This window comes from Gadus morhua, chromosome 15 (genome assembly GCF_902167405.1).
Source record: "Gadus morhua chromosome 15, gadMor3.0, whole genome shotgun sequence".
Classification (NCBI taxonomy): domain Eukaryota; kingdom Metazoa; phylum Chordata; class Actinopteri; order Gadiformes; family Gadidae; genus Gadus; species Gadus morhua.
The window spans coordinates 1984526-2005358 of record NC_044062.1 but is presented as its reverse complement, the minus strand read 5'-3'; the positions used below and the strand labels follow the sequence as shown (position 1 = coordinate 2005358).

Sequence of the window (20833 nt, the reverse complement as noted above, 5' to 3'; positions counted from 1 at the left end):
GGCTAGCCTATGTAAACAGAAAGCGAGAAAAGCGTGTGTTTGCTCTCCTCCTGTGAGCTTTTTAATGATGTGGCGGTAACAGCTATTATTTCTAGTTGTATGGGAGGTGTCCATTTATTGAACATATTTTGAATGACAACCAGGTTGTATAATGTTGTTTTGATTAGCCATTAAAAGCCATTTCGCAATCTACCATCCAGTGACATCATGGACCTATAAATAAAGAGTGACCCATGTGGGAGGGTCCATCCAGATACATGACGGATAAATCAGCTAGTTTCTTTATAGGTCCATGGTTACAACCAACTGGGTAGTATGCTAGGATGTTCAACTATCATACATCTGGGTGGACACTCCCACGTGTGATGTCACTAGAGGGTACAGTGTCAAATGGCTTGTAATGCCTAACCAACGTCACGTCTGGTGGTCAAAGAGGGGACCTCCTTGTAAAAGCTATTTTGAACGGGTAATGATCTACCTCTGTTAGTTGAAGAGATGATCACAGGCAGAGATCCTGCTGGGAAACCCGCCGGGGTAACGTCTGGGTAAACAAGGAAATGAGGGAAAGTGCGCTCCAGCGCGTTCATGAAGATATCTTATTGATGCGTGGAAACCAAGAAAACAGTCGAGGAAGTTCATGTGGGACTTCAGAGAGTCGCACGGGTCATTGCTCCTCCGGAATCACAGTGCTCCATGGAGCCAGTGATTTCCATCAATATTTTAAGGCAAGGGCACTATACACACAGTGTGTGTCTTGATATAACTTCTTAATTCACACCGATTTGTTTTCCTGGACCTATTTGATATGTGTGTGTTAAACGGCCCTTCTTAATCATCTTCATACACTTACCATAATTGCTTGCATGATAGTGGATTAGATATTTTAGATGTTGGAATTGACCGTATAGATAGTGATCAACACCCATCACTTTATATACAGGCATGTTGCCCTTTGGACAGGTTGTATACCAGTTCAGTGGACACCGTCATAAAGATGAACAGTCAAAAGTTTAGGTTTGATTGTTTTGAACTGTTAAGCAAAATGGAGCCTGGCGTAGTTCTACAGGCGATTCTTCCTGTGTGTCTCCTAATATCTGGTACTCATGGGGGACAATTGCACACAGGTGAGTAGCCTGTAGGAGTAAAGACCGATTTTAGATGTCGGGAACATTCATGATTTCTATGTAAGAAAAATAAATTTAACATGGCATGTTCTGAACTAGCTTGAGGTCTATGCATCCGAGATCATGTTGAATTGTCTTAGAATTAAAATATAATTTTGTTGGAGGATTTCTGCTGTCAGACACATCATTGATTGGGTCTTAAATTCTTATATCCATTTAAATTAATATAAACGCAAAAAATAAATAGTCATAAAATGACTAATTCAGTGGCTCTGGCTGTCAAATGATCTTTCAGTAAGCCATTAAAGTCTGATTTGACTGATCTATGATGGATGGTGCAGATGGAAGATTGATTAGGCCGTTATACACAGCAGGCCTCTACCATCCTTAAGCAATTGGTAAATTAGTACTAATTAGTATGAATATAATAACTCAAGGAGGAAGTCTGAAAATGGGACCAGGGCCTTGCTGACCTTTCATAACAGGTTCCCAGAGGGAGTAGATGTTTTCTACACCTCGGATTACTGCTACAAGGTAGTGAAACCACCATCTGGTTCTATTATTGATTTGTTCAACACAGAAATGTCCCTCTCCTCCTGTGTCCTTGTGAAACATATCTGTTTGCCCCCTCAGTGTCTTCCTCAGCCCCTGGCCAGTGTTGAAAGGGATATGTTCAATGTCTCTTCTGTCATCAGTACTAAATTCACATTGAGCCTACGCGTGGACTCCAGGAATGTTTCCCTTTGCAGGTAAACATCTCTTCGCAGCGTGAAGCACCGTCAGTATTTCCCATAAGCTGCCTTGCAGAAACGAGGACTGCCTCTGGAATAACCCTGATAACACTCCTGTCCATCCCTACGAGGGCTCGTCTCAGGATGAAAGATACACTGTAGAGCCTAGAGGGGCATCCGGGTGATTACATCAGCAGTCCGCCTGGTTATTTACGGGTCCAGGGGGGCACGCCTGACCTGCTTTTTGGACCCCGGGTGAACTACTACCGCAGGGTATCGATCAACTGGCTTTTTGGGGTTAATAAGGCCTGACATTCCTCCGATATTGATGATGATGCTCGCTAAGGCTTAAAGCCTTCCGCCGTCTGACCTCCTGGAGCCTCAGAGATGGGGAGGGGGGGTGGGGGTGGTGGTGGTGGTGATGGTCTCAGTCATAATGAGCTGCTCGTCCGCCCGTATGTATAAACACTGAAGACTTAACAAGACGAAGGGCAGAGCTTTCCATTTAGGGGTCACCCCCTTGAATGTGTTGTTAGGAGTCAGGTTGCTGTGTGTGTGTGTGCGTGCTTGTGCGCGTGTGCGTGTGCGTGTGTCTTCTCTACTGTGACCCGCTCAGAGGTTTGGTCTTGGGTTTTCTGAGATCAATGAGCAGGTCTCTAACCAGGCTGTGCAGTCATTGATTTCCTATAGGCTTTAAAAAGACACTGTGAGTGATGGCCCGTATGTCATCCCACTGTGGATCAATAGTAGCATGTAATGCATGCTTTCGCCCCTCTGGGATCTGAAACTGGAGATGGAGGGTGCAATTCTCAGATGTGACCACTAGGTGTCTCCCCTGAGCTTAATCTGCGTATGGGGAGCAAGTGGAATAGAAAGATGCTGATCTGGGCAGAAATTATGTATTTCTTTCAAAAAGTAAAATCAACATTATTTTCCCCCAACAATGCTGAATGAATAATATCTGCATTGACCCCACTAGAAAAAAAGAAAAAAACATACATTTTAATGCATGCTTTTAAGGGAATACAGTTCAACTGCTGATCCATTGGAAACAGTGCAGTTTCAATAGGCAATTGTGGTTAGAGTGTCTGAAAGCCGGTCTGATTATTTTTTTTGGGGGGGGGGGGCAGCTGGAGTCAGACATACGAAGAAGGCGGCCAATACTCTGTCTGGATCCAGCAGCAGACTGCGTCCAACACCAGCGCCATCTGCCGTCACTCAGTGGATGAAAATCCCAGGAACGCATACCTACGTGAGTAGTGCCCTGCCAACCTTAAAATGCACCCGAGGAGAGAGATGCAACGATCGATGGCGCGAACATGAGCACATTTACATTTATTAATCAATAGACACAGTATTGCCTTTAATCTTTCTTCAGGGAGTAGAGCGAGCCTGTGCGTCGGTGTTTGCGAGCGAGGAGACTGGAGAAGTAATTGCAATGTGGAGTATTAATTGAGTCAGCAAAACGGCGAAAGCGGGATTTGTGTCCAAGTCATTACCCTACCCTCACCCCCTGAGACATATTGCGTATGCCTAAGTAAGAGGGGCTTTTTTTTCTCAACAAAAAAAACTAAGGAGGTGGGTGGCGGGGGGATAAAATAAAAGCTTTTTCTGTTTGTTTGGAAGGCCTTGGCTCCACGCTCGCAAGGCACTGTGGGTAATACATTAGCGAGTATGAAGGATTAGGACGTAATGGGGACTTTGAAAGCGTCTCGGTCCATAATGTACACTCTACTTAACAATATTGCAGATTATGGTGTCGATCAGACTTTTAAGGCCAAGTAGCCATTATCTGGCAGATATATGGTCAGTGTGACTGCACCCCTCACTGTATGATGATCTTCCATTAGCCTTTCAGACCGGTGATTATACACACAACTCGCCACAGGACAGGAGCGGGCCTGTGCCGCTTAAGTAATGGTCCGGTCAGCAGCCCATCACATGGCCGGTGAGAGGACTGGCCCCCGCCATAGGAATTTAAAAGTTTACTTGGGCATCCTAGAATTGATTGGGCTACGAGAGCTACTCCGCTTTAATGAGGGAGGGGGGAGGGAGGGAGGGGTGGGGTCATATGTATGAACAGCACTGTGCTATGCGTTGCTCCTCCCTCTGGTCAGTTGTTATCAAGTCCTGCCCCTCTTTAATCACGTTAGCAGTGTATTTCTCATTAGTACCACAGACCACACAAGTCACCTGCAGCGGCCTTGATTCACTCACACATCTACTGACCACAAGTCGGTGTCTCTGTATTCCGGTGTCATTGAAGCGGAACTAAACCGCCCTATTGCGTTTGTCCGTCGATGGTTTCGGTTCAATTAAATGAAAAAACACACACACACACACACACACACACACCACACACACACACACACACACACACACACACACACACACACACACACACACCCAGTACGTCTTTGTGTATGAGCTACTGGGGTCAAATCCATCGTCAGCCTCCACAGCCCCTCTCTGTGTCAAGAGGTTTATGAGGTGTTTTTATGACGGGACAACAGTGGCGTCGAGATGTTCAAAAGGCGTATTTGAGGACCGCGTCTCTGATCTGAGGGGCTGTCATTGTGTCCGTTCAGCCATTCAGGGGGGGGGGTGGGGGGGGGGGGCTCTGTTTGTTGTTCCACTACAGACAGACAGCGGGTGTTGGGTTTCTCTCCTGTCATCGCCTGGATGTGACACGCTCTGTACCGTAATGATCATCTGTTGAGTTCATGTTATAGAGGATACATCGTGTGACCATGAAAAATAATAAATTTTATATAATAATCTGTTTATTTAGGTATTGATCGATTTTTTTTATTAATTTATATGCTCTAGGCTATTTGTTCATTTTGCCTCGTTTCCGTTTTTACCGGTTTGTCTGTATTTGTCGAATCACATCATTTTCTTTCTACAAATATCCCACCGCTAAACTCGTCCCTCCTGTGGAGCTGAATTGTACATGAACCCTCAGATTGATAATAAAAAAAGAACATAACAACAAGCCCTTATTTATGTACCGTTGCCCTCTGGCAGCCCACTTTGCTCCGCTCTGCCTCTCTGTGTCTCTGTTGTTACCGTGGAGCCCACCGCTCTGTTCTGAGGCCTGCAGGGCTTCCATTACCAATAATGACTGCTCTGTGATGGATTACACACAGTCCCCCATTAGATCCTCTCTCTCTGCGTGTCTTCTTGAAGGATCCCGAGTGACCGGGGCGCTGGCGGCTGGGTGACGGACAGCCGTAGGGTGGTCAGGGAACAACACAAAGGGCCATCGGAGACTTGTTGTAGCTACTGTTGTTGTTGTTCTGGAGGTTGTTCTTATCGCTCCCACTTGTCCCTTGTCAGATCCAATTTTAATACAGAGGGATGGATGCAGTGCATCTCGCCCGACCGGAATAGCTAGAGAACAATCCTACATTTATGCCTCACCTTCTTTTAATTGTCTTAAACAGCGCTTCTGGTGGCTCTCCTGGTGCTGGCCGTCATCGCCCTTCTGTTCGTTCTCATACCCTACATCAACAGGTGCAGTGTGCCTCGTTATTCTCAGCCTGGGCTCATTGATCACTCTTCCAAACGACTACGCTTTTAATTGTTATTTCCTTTGAACAGGAAGTACAACGCAACAAAACGGATCAAGAATGCTTGTTGCCCGAGCCCGCAATACACAGTGGACTGTGTGAGTATCAAGGCACCGGTAATACGCCCGCCCGACACAGAGAGACATGACAGACCTTGCTTGTTGGGCTGTTTGCAAGACAACGTGGCTCCAAGATCTAATTAAATTATTTAAACCAGTGTGTATTAATTACTCTACTGGTTTAAGTGGTGTTTGTACCAAAGTTCCAGTGGACACTACAGGGGTCAGACCGCTCCAAACCGGGCTCTAACCCCAGTATCCCACAGTACTCAACGTCCAAGTGTCCGATTCCATATTTTAAATGTTTATTTTGTATGATTTTCCTGATTTACGAAACCACAGTGTGAAGTAAACATGCTATGATTTTAAGAAATTCTTTCGGGGGGGGGAGGGGGGTCCATTATTTTTGGAATCAAAAGTTGACTCTGCCCCGAGCCAACCATTACAACGGACTGTTTTCATTGGCCCGCCCTGGAGCCATTCGTCCCTCCGTTTGGACTCCCCAACATCAAGCCAGTTTGGCGAGAAAATAATGGAATGATTGATGGCGGTCTTAGCGGAGCCTCGGTGCACAACAGACGTACGTGGGAACGTCAGCGCATCCGCGCCCGTCCACTTGTCTTGCTTAACGAACGGGCGGGGGTGGCGGGGGTGGTGGTGGGGGTGGGGGTGGGGGAGTTTGGGAGGGAGGGCGCTGGTTGTATTTTTGGCGAGCATGAATAGCTCCTCTCATCCTTCCCAGCGAGCCGTCTCTGTCTCCCATGTGCCGGGTGGATGGCATTCAGATCCATCACGGCGTATTAGCGGCGGTGTCTTCCTGCTCTGGCCCGGCTTTAAACGGCCTGGTGCGGAGGCCCGGCCATCCAGGCTAATCCAACTGGGAGGGCGAGAGGGCCACATTTAACTCAATCCTCCCCCCGAAAGAGAGCGAGGGAGGGCTGCACGCTCCACGCACCGACTGACGCACGAGAGTGTGTGTGTGTGTGTGTGTGTGTGTGTGTGTGTGTGTGTGTGTGTGTGTGTGTGTGTGTGTGTGTGTGTGTGTGTGTGTGTGTGTGTGTGTGTGTGTGTGTGTGTTTTATATGTATATATACATATTTGTGTGTATATATATATATATATATTTGTGTCTTTTAAAGATATATATATATATACACGCAAATAAATATCCACACAAATATATATATATACACAAATATATATATATATATATAGATACACAAATATACGATAGTATTAAGTGTATTTAACGATAAAGTTTGATGTTTTTATGCACATCTTCCACACATGTCCAGCAGGTGTGTGAGGTCAACATAAGACCAGACTCCACGTATAAATACTGTAATTAAAAGCCGCTGTCTTACGCTCTTTTTCCACGAGCAGTACAATAACGTCTGTGTTTGTCCCGTTCCCTGATCCTTTTCCGCACGGCGTTCCAAACGGCTCGGATGGCGTTCCCGTGCAGGAGGTCACCCCCACCTGTGAGGCCGGTGACGCGGACGCTAAGCCGAAGCAGACACGCCTGCGCTCGCTGGACGCCTTCCGAGGGTACGTGCGCCCGCCCTTTGACCTCTCCGCAGCGGGTCGGTCTGTCGCCACATGCTCTGCGCTGGCTCACGTTTCATCTTCCTGTCCATGTCCGTCTGAGGGACGCATGAGCGGGACCAGGCCCTCCCCCCCCCACTATAATGAATAATTACAGGGGTCACCGTCTGGCCACATGTTCCCCCCCCCAGCGCTGGCTCTGAAGGGGACGGCTCTGGGCTACGGTTTGGCGATATGGCCGGGCCCCGGCTCTGGAACAGCGTGTTACTGTTGGACAGGACTGATGCATGTGATTGAATCTGGGCTCCCTCTGCTAGACTTAATTGTGGCCCTGAGGGGTGGACATAGAGCACGCCTCTGGAAACAGGATGCTGGTGTGGTTTTGACCTCCCCCCCCCTCGCCAAATAATTGATGTCATAATATCGTCAACATATCAGCACACATCCTCACGGCCCCCGTAGATCTTCAGCCGAGAGAGAGAGAAAGAGAGAGAGAGAGAGAGAGAGAGAGAGAGAGAGAGAGAGAGAGAGAGAGAGAGAGAGAGAGAGAGAGAGAGAGAGAGAGAGAGAGAGAGAGAGAGAGAGAGAGAGAGAGAGAGAGAGAGAGAGAGAGAGAGAGAGAGAGAGAGAGAGAGCAGAGTCCAAGAGGCACACCGCTGATGTTCATCTGCCGATTGGCATCACATCCGCTCGTGTCCTTCATTTGGACTGAACTCGACCACAGGTCGCCATATGCTCGTTATATGAGGGGGATTTGATACCTTCATTGTCGTAGCCTAAACAACTTCTTTGAGCGGCACGCTCAAAGAATCAACAAAAGAGCGAGCGAATCAGTTCCAAATGTGTTGACCTACGGTTTAAGGTGTGCTGGTTTGTCACTGGAGATCTGTTAAATCTGATTACACCCCCAGCATGTCACCCTAGGGTCACAAACACCTGTAACAAATTGCAGCCTCTATTGAGTTACCAGTGTTGCTGGTAAACATCCTAACACGCTGACGCACTCAATCAAACCATGACTCAGGCTCTTTAATGTGGTGTCACCGGTAGCCCGGTGACTTATGATCCATATCCCTGATCAGCAGCGGCAGAAGCATCACTCAGAGACTGGGTTCTGCCAGCGTTGCTGATGGCAAAAGTGTTTTTTTTTTCTTCCTTCTTGTAAACTGAAAGGTTTGTGTTGGGGCTTTTTTTCCCCTGGTCATTCCATTCCTCGCTCAGACGGGATATTTATCACAACGGACAGACTTTGTTTTATGTTTAATTTTTCTAAAAGGATTTGCGTTTTAATCTGCCACCGCAGTGCCGAAAACACAGCAAGCCAAGTTTCCCGACTTGCAGAGAATTACCTCAAAACCAGAGGGGTAACACCTTGCCAGTTCCATCACATAGCACCGCATTTAGAGGAGATCCATTAGCCGGGGACGTCCAATATGGTTTACAGAAATAAGACCGAAATATACAGCTTTCCCTTTCCACTCAAGTATTTATCATACTTTCGGGGAGTTTTTTCCTATCCTTCATGTAGCCAGCAGCAGTCCCGTCAGTCTGAAACTCAATACTTAGTAGTAACTGAGTGTGACGATCCATTCGCCGCGGTCAAATGTACTGTGCTGATTTTCCTAATTGGGATCGCATGCAGCTCAATGAGTATGCCTCAGCACGGTAGCCAGTTGTTATTAGCGTAAGACACGTCAGTTATCTGACAGATATAAACAATGGACATCGACCAGGGATGGCCAAAAGTGATGGATTGATCCGTCATCCAGCCCAGATCTTTGAAAAGATAAATTATTCAACACTTTTCCATTATGGCCCACACACCTGGAAAACTATTTCACGGGCCCTGCAGTCATTTGTGCATATTTATTTTTAGTAAAGATTTCTTCACATATAGCTTTGAAAGAGAAATCTGAACCCAAATTCCAGCCGGATAAGATCATAATTCTTCCCTTAAATTGAATGTCCAGACGGTGTGGGTTGTGCCGCCTGCCAGGAGTATAATCTGCTTAATACGGGGCTCATAAAGACCTGAGCCTCTCCCTTCAGACACCTAAAGGCTTCTCTTTCAAAGATGGTAAAATAAAGCCATGTTATGGCAGCGATTTACATCACGTCTCATCTGGATAAAAACTCAACCCTTGTTTTTGTCTCTACGGTGAATAATGGATGTATTTAACCAAATCAAAATATGCCCATGCAAAGTGTGTGTGTGTGTGTGTGTGTGTGTGTGTGTGTGTGTGTGTGTGTGTGTGTGTGTGTGTGTGTGTGTGTGTGTGTGTGTGTGTGTGTGTGTGTGTGTGTGTGTGTGTGTGTGCGCGCGCATGCACACAGGGTTTAGCGGACTTTAATAGCCCTTTTGAGATGATAGAGGTCGATTACAATCTTGAATCAGCAGGTTAGGGCTAAAAGGAGCCGTAATGGCATGGTGAACCTCTCAATTCAATTTTGCACGGAAGTACCAGGGAATGCAGCGGTAGATACACTGCGCCTTATCGGACCTAATCCCTCTCCTTCCTTGGGGGAACCTGTCTCAATCTGTTTATGGTTTATTTATTCCCAACCTTATTTCATTAAAAATCGCATAAATCTGAAAGCATAAACGTTGAGCTTCACAGATGATGAAATGGTGGGTTGAACCGGCGCCAGGAACAAACCTCGGTTCGGTGGTTAAAGTGTGCGTGGGGGTGGGGGGGAGGAGAGAGGCTGTGCTCCGATGGACCTTTAATGATCTTACACATACAACGCGCTACATGTTAGTGTGCGGGGGTAACACGGGCCGGCGACTCCCCTAGCACGCAACGCAAACAACGGCCGCTCATGCTTGTTGTTCCAGCGTGCCACTCCATCAGGCGTGCGCCGGTCGGACGGAACAGCTCCTGGCTAAAGTCTGAAAGTTTAAGTGTATCATATATAAGCGCCGAACCCCGGAGTCAGCACTTCTGCCTCTGCTTGAGGAGATGCAGAGGGCGGCCGTTCATTTCCTGAGTGATCCATAATGCTTAGATTGCATTACCGTGCGTTGCATTCGGAGGGGTGACAGAAATGGAAAGAAAATAATCCGGCTCTCCTGAAGGGTAATTCATAACCGGTCATCGAATCCATACGAAACAGAGACCCGGCAATAAGGAAAACAGTAATGACGATAGCGTTTCCGATTCAAAAGCTCCTCTGAATAAATGTGTCGTATATTCCATAACATTTTGATTTGATGTTGGCGTATTTATTTCATCGTTCCCCTTGTAATCCTCTGCCTCAGGTTCTCTCTGACGGTGATGGTGTTTGTGAACTACGGTGGAGGTGGATACTGGTTCATGGAACACGCGCCGTGGAATGGTTAAGTACCCAAGACGTCTTACTACATCAAGGGCTACAAATGACAAAAGTATGGCTGTGATACGCCTGTGTCATGCAATCCATGTCCTAAGGCTCCAAACTGTTTGCTTCTCATTGGCCTGGACTTCAAATCTTATTCGATGAAAGGAAACGTGATAATTGACCTGGACGTCCCAGATCTGTCTTGTTTCATGAAGGATGGGGTTGTCACAATATTTCACACATAAAGATACCTTTCACATGTCTTGAGTGTTTGCATGCTTCTTTCCATTTATTGTGATCAAAGAAATGTCATTGAATTCATCATTTGTCACTCATGGCCAACTGCAGCAGAGATCCATGATCGTCATAACGGATGAGGAGAGGATGATGAGGAGCAGGAGGGGGGCTGTGTTATTGGAGTGACACTCAGGGAATGAGCAGTTCCCCTAATATGTAGAGATGAGCCAAATTTCCACTCTATGATCGCCTCTTAGTCCAGCTGCAGATCTGTATCGATTTCAGTGGAAATTGGATTAATCTTTTCAGATCATAACCAGGGCAGTAATGGTTGAATACATAACACATCCAGAATGTCTTTCATTCACTGAGCCAGAGGAGAGCCGAACGGACGACTCATTCTGTGAGCTCATTCCTGCTTTTGTTTGTTGGTTTGTTTACAGGTCTCACTGTGGCTGACCTGGTCATGCCATGGTGAGTGACAGACTCCTTCTACATTGGGTTCAACATAACCCCTCAAATCATTACATGTTACATACATTTAAAATTTAGATTATTATTCAGTATCCACCAGATATTTGGCAAACATGCCCAAATGTGACCCAACAGCCTAAATGAGACGATCGGGGTTCTTCTCTTGGGCAGACTGGATGAAATCATTATATTGTGATTAGCAGACAGGGTCTGCACCTGATGTCTGGGGAGGCGGGAGTCTGGGTGTAGCTCATTGGCTCAGCTCCTGCTTTCTGTATGTCCGTCCGTCCTTCCATACAGAGATAATCCTGGCCAATTTACATAGACCTTCACGAAATCCCATATAGTAAATAATTGATTGTGATTTGAGCATGCCTACTGGCGCAACAACAAGACCCTCATTAACCTTCATGGAGGCGAATCAAGTTACAATTTAAGTTCCCCGGGGCTTGAAGGTATCGCCTGATTCCTGTAGGCACCGTAGACTAAATAGTCATGCTAACGTATAAACACAAAGCATTCACGATGCATTAACAAAACCAGTCGTATTGAAACCTTTTGATGGGGCGGCAGTTGCTCCGGCGGTAGATTGGATTGAATCGTAACCAGAAGGTTGCTGGTTTGATCCCCGGCTCAAGTGTCGAGTTGTCCCTGAGCGAGACGCCTCACCCTGACTGTTCCTGACGAGCTGGCTGTCGCCCTGCATGGTCGACCGTCGGCATGTGAACGTGTGAATGAATGGTTGTAAGTCGCTTTGGATGAAAGCGTCAGCCAAATCCGCCTAATGTAAATGTAAATGTTGATGCTTTCCACCAGGTTTGTGTTCATCATCGGCACGTCGGTGGTGTTGGCCTTTCGGTCCATGCGGCGGAAAGGCGTGAGTCGCGTGCAACTCTTGCGCAAACTCACCTGGAGGACGGCAGTCCTGTTGCTGCTGGGCTTCTGCTTCCTCAACTACTCTCCCAAAGACGGGCCACGTAGGTGTAACCACACTCAGGGGGGGCTTGATGTGGACCCTCTTATGAATCACCACGTCATCATAACTCCAAGCCATTTTCATTGTTGTTTGGCTCAAACTTTCAGTGACTGTTGAACGTTTAAACTGTACAGCCCTGTGTGTGACACCAGGGCTGTACAGTTTAAACATTCAACAGTCACCGAAAGTTTGAGCCAAATTGGAAAAATAGTCCAATGTTTGGGGGAGAGGAACACACTGGCGAGGGCCGTTCCGTATTGGCCTGGCAACAACACGTGATCTGTAGGAGATGCTGCATGGTCCAAATGGGTCAGTTCTTCTCTGAAATAATGTGCTATGATGCTGATCTCGAGTGTCTAAATCTTTTCACCCTTAAACTGGTAACCTCACTTCCCTTTATCTGATCTTATCAAACATATCTGGCAATACAAATATGCCATTACAAATTGGCCGTTCAGCCAAATTCAGTTGTTACCGCGAGAAAGACCATTTGTTGTTTAGGCTTAATGATCTGCTGCCTGAAACTATTTTATTGAATCCGATCTATTAGTTCCCAGAAAAAGAGCACATTAATGTAGTTGGGCTAAGCTTTCCAGCCTTTAGTGTCTGACAACACCATTATAGGGTGGAGCTGTGAGAAAATCCTAGAGATTTACGTCTCTACCTCAGGGGATGCCTTTGTTGCCTTTAACACATTAGCCAGCGAGGACACTAATGGGCCTTCCTGGTTTAACAGGGTTAGCAAAAATATTGTTATTGTGTTTGTAGTCACAACTCTAGTGTCGAGGGACATTTAACAGAGGCGGATTGGGCCAGAAAACCAACCTCTCTGGTAATGGACAATCACAAACAGATAACGTTACACACTTCAATCTGCAGTCTCTACAGAGGTCAGTGTTGCTCACAATAGTGCCGTGACTTTTACTATAAATGGGGACTCCGCCCTCTGTCTCCAAGGGTGTCCACATCTAATAAGAGAATGGAATCATGCAGCTCCATGTTTTAAATCAGAGATGACCCCGAAAGCCGACTTAACTTTTGACCTCCTCTGAGGTATGCCAGGCAGGAGATAGAACACAGTGGTGTTGTGGCCAATGTCGATTCGTTTTTTCTTACAGACGGATACAAATTTGTATCATGTGCAACTTAATGATGTGGTTTTTATGCGACGGTGTTGCTCAGCTCCTGTGTTTTACACACACATTTTTGATGTTTTATAATGGCACTTTGAAAGAAGGTAACAGGAAGAAAATATATCAACCTATGATGAACAGTTTCAACGAAACAAAATAGTATAGTGATATAAGTGATATAAAAACAATCATACCTAGATATTCATCAAAAGCCGAAGCTTTCACCGTGAAAGCGATAATGTCAAACGTGAACTCTTCCAGGAGATTTTATTTAAAAAAAGCATGAATGATTTTCCCGCAGTAGAGCCTGTGCTCATTTAAAAAAAGAATTATAACCTGTCCTAAATGGATCCAATGAGCGTAGTGACGGTGAGGGGCGATCTGTCCAATAGAGGTGTGACTCGCCCGTTTTAGCAGACGTGTCGTTAGTCCCTGAAACGCCGTCCGTCTTCTCCTGTGAGGAGAGACAGTTCCGCCCGTTTTATTTGATTTGTCCCAATCAATGATCACGGATTACGGGGTTTTTACAGCACTTTGAGCGGCAAAGAGGTTTTCAATTAACTAATGGGGAGATTACTATCAATCTCTGGCCCACGTCTCATAGCTGCTCTAATTAGCCCAGAGCGAGAGATAACCAGAGGTCTCGGACGCTCTCCACCTTCCTGACTGACACACACGCACGCACACATACACACAAATGCACACGCAGACACACACAAACACACCATACACAAGTATACCCACACAAGCAAGCATGTACATAGACACATGCACGCGCACACACACACACACACACACACACACACACACACACACACACACACACACACACACACACACACACACACACACACACACACACACACACACACCACTCACAAATATAGCCTCACACACAAATATCCACAAAGAGACACACACCACACACCATTACCATCTATACACACACACGCACGCACACCCAGACACGCCCGTAAGGCACTACCTCGTTTCCTCTGGCGTCTGTCCGGCCCCCTCCTTCAGGGATCAGCAGCTCTGCATCGTAGACGCGTGTTCCAATATGCTGATGGCCACTCGTCCTAACTATCAATTTCCAGTGCGCTCTGATCAGTGTCAAGAGCTGCTTTTGACTTCTATCCTCACAGGGCAGTGTTTGTTTTTCCTCGGGTTTTGTGTTTCTATTTTTTTACTGTTGTATGTTTTACCTTTCACGTACATTCACGCACGCATACACACGCATACACACGAATGCACACACACACACACACACACACACACACACACACACACACACACACACACACACACACACACACACACACACACACACACACACACACACACACACACACACACACATAACCAGGGCAGTCACATAGCATTTCACATTAGCATGATAGTATATTCAAGACCCCATCCTGTCCTCCGACTGGATGAGCGCGGTCTGAGCTGTCTCCCCCCCCCCCCCCCCCCCCCCTCTGCAGTGTCCTGGTCGTGGCTCCGGATCCCGGGGGTTCTCCAGCGGCTGGGCTTCACCTACTTTGTGCTCTCTCTGATGCAGACAGCGTGGGGCCAGACCTCGGCCCCAGCCAGAGCGGTGAGCCCCCTCCCCCCCCCCACACACACACCCACCGACGTCAAGTTCACTTTGACTCAGTGATTACATTAACGGCGTCAACGTTAACCTTGGGGGAAGCAGAGACTCGCCGTCGCCGGCCGGCTCTGATCGTGACTCGGACCTTGTTTGCGTCGCGGCCACAGGGCCGGTGCTGGGGCCGGGTGCAGGACCTGCTGCCCTACTGGCCGGAGTGGCTGTTCATCCTGCTGCTGGAGACGCTGTGGCTGTGTCTGACCTTCCTCCTGCCCGTCCCCGGCTGTCCTGCGTGAGTGCCGACGACACGCCCACGCCGCCAACACCGGCTCATGTGATTGGCCGGCTTGGCCACAGCCCAAATGCGCTCCAAAGCTTTATTTATAACATCACGCCCAGACGTACGACCCGGGGGAGGGGGATAGTGTCCCGATCCCCTGACGTCCCCCAGCATACATGTAGGTCCTGCTAATCCTGGGGCCAGATGCTAAACAAAGCCTACGGGCTCCTTAAGGACGCGTGTCCTTATACACCTAAAAGGGTCTTCGAAAATAAAGGAGTCTGCTAAGTGATACAGATGATCTGTTTTCCCCTCCACGCCGTGACCCTCTCTCCTCCGGGCTCCCAGGGGGAAGAGTGCGGTGGCCCGGGCTCCATCGTGTTGGTAAAGTGGGACGCGAAGGTTATCAGCCACCTGTGATTTATGGCTCCACGGCGGGCCGTAATTAGCCAATCCGGGGCTCTCATATGTGCAATACGGAGCACACAGAAGCACAGCATCCATCTCCTGCCTTCACTACTCCTCCTCGCCTTGCGTTCCCCCCCCCCTCCCTAAGCTCCGCCCCCCGGCATCGCTTTGTTGTCGAAGGCTGCCCTAGACTCTAACCCCCCCCCCGCGCCCCCCACGGGGGAGCCTTCACTGTGGAGAAAAATAACATGAGTTAGGACCCCCGAAAAGCCCCAGCCCAACACTTTGCGTTGATTCATTCCCGAACAGCGGATTGTAAACACAGCCGTTCGTCAGGTTAACGCTGCGCCGTGTCGAGTGGTTATGTGGTCATGTCTGCCGGCTCCCTGGAGTTCATCGCCGTGGGTTTGTTTCTGGGGGGTCTTCTCTGCAGGGGGTACCTGGGGGCCGGCGGCATCGGGGACCACGGCCTGTACCCCGACTGCACCGGGGGCGCGGCGGGCTACATCGACCGCTGGGTGTTTGGAGACAACATGTTCAGATGGCCCACGTGCCGGGTGAGGACCCCCCCCCCCCCCCCCCCCCCCACACACCTACACCCTCAGCCCTCCACAGCACCTCAGCTATCTCCGTTGCTAATCTAGTCGAAAAATCGATAAACGGCATTTTTTTCTCGGCATCTCATGTCGTTGTTGTTTTGCAGGAATTGTATCGCACCACGATGCCCTTTGACCCCGAGGGGATACTGGGCACCATCAACTCGGTCGTCATGGGCTTCATGGGGATGCAAGTAAGCCCTCCTCCAGCGACCCTCTGCTGCCACCGCTGCAATACTGTCGCGTCTCCCGGACGTGGAAACAATGTTCACACGCCTCTGTAGATGTTCTCTTATAAAGGGGCATTGTGGTAAAGGGGCAGATCCGGGTGCCCCTGGATGGGGCGGGGGGGGGGGGGGGGGGGGTGCGGGGGGGGGGCATGACATTTCTTTTCCCGCCTCTTTCCCGGCGCCCACAGCTGCCCTCCTTGATTAACACAGTGAAGTGTTGTCAGAGAGCGAGGACACAACTTTGGGGGCTTTGATGGCGGTGCCCCCGGTTAACCATTCGGCCGGGTGCTGGGAAGCGAGGGGGGGGGGGGGGGGGGGCGAGCAGCCCACATAGCTCTATCCCCCGACGGCGAGTTGAGCGCTGAGCCGCCTCCGTCAACACGTCTTAGGAGGCGCGGCAGGTGCCCGCCGACTTTGTTTACGCCCGACGCTAATGTCTCCTCGGCTGCGACGCATTCATCATCACCGAATTAATCAGAGGGAGGGGGGGAGGAGGGGGGGGGGGAGGGAGGAGGGGGGGGGGAGGGGGGGAGAGGGTGACTTACACCACACATCTGGACGTCGCCGTGGGGACGGGGAGATATGTGACCGCCGTTTCAGGGACATCGGGCGTCGGCGTCCTCATCCAGGGCGTATTTAGTTACCGGGGAAACGGGGAGGGGCGGAGATGGGGTGTGTGTGTGTGTGTGTGTGTGTGTGTGTGTGTGTGTGTGTGTGTGTGTGTGTGTGTGTGTGTGTGTGTGTGTGTGTGTGTGTGTGTGTGTGTGTGTGTGGGCGTGTGTGTGTGTGTGTGTGTGTGCGCGCGTGTGTCTGCACGTCGTTAAATTGACAACGTTGAAAAAAACATTTTTTAATAGGTTTCGTTTTTTCTAACTTGTGATTGGATGAGACGGGGTGTGTCTGCTTATCTCCGTGTCCCGTTTTCCTTCCAGGCTGGGAAAATCTTCCTATGCTACCGCGGAGACAGCGTCCAGATCCTGTCCAGGTTCCTGGGCTGGGCCGTGGTGCTGGTGAGTCCTGAGCCCACAGGAGGACGGTCGAACCCCTGCAGCTCGCACGCACGCACGCACGCACGCACGCGCGCGCCACGTAATGAGTCCCCCCTTGCGGGTTTAAGAACAGTTTTCCCAGTACTTCGCAGGTAATATCCGAGAAATCGGCCGTAAGTCAGGCTGGCGAAAGCCTTCATTAGCGATATGGCCCAAACGGCTGAGTGTGAGTGTGTGCGTGTGGGTGTGTGTGTGTGTGTGTGAGGGGGGAGTTTGTCAGAGTGTGTGTGATCTCGGTACAATTAAACAACCTCCGTGTGTGCGTGTGCTTCCGGGCAGACGTGCTTAGGTAACGCTCCCGGGGGGGGGGGGGGGGGGGGGGGGGGGATACACGGCGTCTCTCGTTGCCTCTGCGTCTCACATGTGGCGGTTTTTATAGAAAGCGAGAACCGTGCTACCGTATTATTTACAGCGAGTGCCAGCGCTGTAAAAGGGGGCTCGGGTTCTCCATCCTGTACATCACCCCCGACTGCGGCGATGACGGAACACGCCGGTCGACGTACTCCCCCCCCCCCCCCCCCCCCTCCCCTCCCCCCTCCCGCAGGATTAAAGCTGCATTAAACTGTCCGCCGCGGCCGTAATGAATGAAGTGGCGTGTCTTCGCCGTGTCCGTATGAAGCATGGGCTCCCGCAGGAGGCGAGGATATCAGTGTTCAGAAACAATGATCTGAATGTTGCACTGTTCACAACGCAGAGCGGCCATTTTCTTTGTTTTGGGGGCACTCCTCTCGACCTGGGTGGTCCTAGCATTGGTCCTCCCCCAACCCTGAAGAGAAAAGAAGCAAGCTGGTCGCTGTTTAATGAGGACGGGGACGACATCCCATAGGGAGAGTCCGAGGGTCATGTGACTGTCACCTTTTGGTCTCGTCAGGCTTTCGGAGACGGGACTCCTGGACCCTCCAGGTGTTGAACGTGTGAACGTTTAAAACGCTTTGTTTAATTCATGCACAGCTAGACGGATGCTGCTGCTGGGGGCTGTGTGTGACGCTGCTGTCGACTGGCGGAGGTTAAGTGGTGGGCTGGGGGGGGGGCGGCGGGGGGTTACACACATCCTGGTCGGTGGGGCCACTGGGCTGGGAGGTGATGAGGGATGGGAGGGAGCTGCATCCCGGAGCACTCTGAAACCTGAGGGGGGGGGGGGGGGCTCAGAGCCAATAGCCAATCACCTCAGGTCCTCGTCTTAAAGTCTACGCTTTTTATTTATTCGAGTACAAACGGATCCACCGGCCTGTGAGCATATCTGACCGTTGTTTGTGTTCTTTTATCATTATTGGTTTATGATTGTCCGGCTCTTTGTTTATGGCCGTGCCAGCTGCCGGGAGCATTGTGTCATATGAGGGGCTTTCAACAGGATTCAATAACCCCAATTCTTTTTTTTTTTAAACAGCTCATTTTAAAAGGAGCTCTCTGTTGTTCAGTCTGGAGTCTCCTGTTACTGACAACAAATATCATTAAAATGTTGCACTCATCTACTGTAGGCCTATTTCACCACATTTTAAATATGTGTAAAATGCATTTGAAATAGGTTTGTGAATAAGAACGTGTTTTCAATGCATGGGAACATCATTTTAGCGTCGCTGTCATCCAGTGATTTAACATCATTAGCCTCCTTTTCTTAAATGATGAATTCCACCATTATGGCGTTGCTGTTGAATCATATTGACTATCATCTCTGGCCCAAAGGCTTCAGGGAGGCGCTAAAATAAATTACCTCCATTTCCCTCCCTCCCAGAGGCCCACAGTGATAAATTAAAGCATGTTGAAATAATAAAAGCAACATTAAGGCTTTCCTTGTGTGCACTGGGAGTGTATGAATCCTATTTTGGTATCGCAGGGTGTAGCTACAGTGCCTGACGTAGACACTGGCTATGATATCTATAGGCTGTTTTGTGTGATGCCGACCATAATATGTTACAGATCGGCTTTCGTATTAAGTGAAAAATCAATACCTCATCTTTAATCAAAGCTATTACAAGGAGAGCATGAAATTAAAATAGAGACTGCTCCAGCTCCATGTGAAATCCCATCACGCAGGGTTCAGGCCGCTGATATTGACTGGACGGCTGTGTCTGTGGTTAAAACCCTAATAAATATATTTTATATAGATGGTCATTGGTCACTAACGCAAATGACATGCCTCCTCGACATGTGTTATCGCTCTCCGTGCTCCACATTTATCGTGATCGGCCGTGCTTTCCCCGCAAAGGAAATGAAGAAACACCAGAGCCCCTAAACATCCCCTTTTCCAACACAGTACCGAGTTGTTCTCCTGGCCCGTGCAGTCCAGTAAATCTGTGTCGACAAAATGCCTCCCGTTTCAAACACATGCTCGTGACATTAGGTCGTTCTCCCAGCGCAGAGCGCAGCCCGCTGCTGCAGCCGTCCGACCACAGGAATCCCGTTTCTGTACACCGGAGGTTCACAGACTCCCCTGGCTGCTTCAAAGGCCCAGCCCTCACGCTCACTGCAGTGTTTAACTACAACAGGCTGACCGCCTCGGAGAGCGAGGGTCCAACAGCGGACTAACCCCGGGTACAGCGGCGAGGGACCGGGCGTGAATAATCCCGGGGACGCGACCCAAGCGTCCTCTTTCAAAACAAACAACAAGCCGTGTTAATTAAAAAAAAAAAGTCCTAACGATCCGGCCGGCCGAGAGTGAGTGATTGAAATTGAGCGCTTGCCCCACATACCAGCGCCCCTCCACTTCCTGCTGGCCCTCGCGGCCCCGGGGCGCGATCCAGCAGGCGCTGGGGCTATTTCCACACCATCGATTCTGTCATCTATACACATGATGAATATCCCCCTAACAAGCGTGTTTGGGCTCCCATCTGTATGCCTGGGCTCCTCTTTGGACGATGATATATATATATATATATATATATATATATATATATATATATATATATAGGAAGAATATATATCATTTGTTTTATTTATTGGTGGATAGGTGGGTATCATTTACTCAAAAGTTTGCAGTTTTGAAGGTTTTCTTTTTTTAATAAACCTCGGTTTCAAAATGAAAGCCGGTCACTTGGGCCTCAAATGGAGCTCTCACCAGTTTCATCATATAGGAGTTTGACAGCTGTAGGAGTCTCTCTCTCTCTCTCTCTCTCTCTCTCTCTCTCTCTCTCTCTCTCTCTCTCTCTCTCTCTCTCTCTCTCTCTCTCTCTCTCTCTCTCTCTCTCTCTCTCTCTCTCTCTCTCTCTCTCTCTCTCTCTCTCTCTCTCTCTCTCTCTCTCTCTCTCTCTCTCTCTCTCTCTCTCTCTCTCTCTCTCTCTCTCTCTCTCTCTCTCTCTCTCTCTCTCTCTCTCTCTCTCTCTCGAGGAATGCAGCATTCCTGGGTGGGTTGTGAAGTGTGCACATCTGCAACCGTCCAGAAGGGTGTAATTCATGCAGGGAGATATGAAGTGAAAACCTGCACTATAACGATGAGCTATACCCCCCAAGCAATGTATACAATGATAAGAAGAATGGCCTTATATGAACATACATACATTACTGTACAGACAG

The 20833-nt window shown here is 48.9% G+C and overlaps 1 protein-coding gene across 1 annotated transcript in view; it reads left to right on the top strand.

The window, feature by feature from the left end:
- The first annotated feature begins 88 nt into the window (after window positions 1-88).
- The window catches only part of si:dkey-192p21.6 (heparan-alpha-glucosaminide N-acetyltransferase), a 24896-nt gene continuing 4151 nt past the window's right edge, over window positions 89-20833 (top strand). Inside the window, exons 1-15 of the mRNA XM_030379457.1 lie at window positions 89-1124; window positions 1562-1658; window positions 1758-1873; window positions 2986-3107; window positions 5302-5371; window positions 5459-5525; window positions 6952-7034; window positions 10291-10367; window positions 11030-11060; window positions 11877-12037; window positions 14654-14766; window positions 14931-15052; window positions 15882-16005; window positions 16152-16238; window positions 17207-17284. Coding sequence (XP_030235317.1) covers window positions 1794-1873; window positions 2986-3107; window positions 5302-5371; window positions 5459-5525; window positions 6952-7034; window positions 10291-10367; window positions 11030-11060; window positions 11877-12037; window positions 14654-14766; window positions 14931-15052; window positions 15882-16005; window positions 16152-16238; window positions 17207-17284 — 1215 coding nt within the window. The 5' untranslated portion in view covers window positions 89-1124; window positions 1562-1658; window positions 1758-1793. The remainder of the gene's footprint in view (window positions 1125-1561; window positions 1659-1757; window positions 1874-2985; window positions 3108-5301; window positions 5372-5458; window positions 5526-6951; window positions 7035-10290; window positions 10368-11029; window positions 11061-11876; window positions 12038-14653; window positions 14767-14930; window positions 15053-15881; window positions 16006-16151; window positions 16239-17206; window positions 17285-20833) is intronic.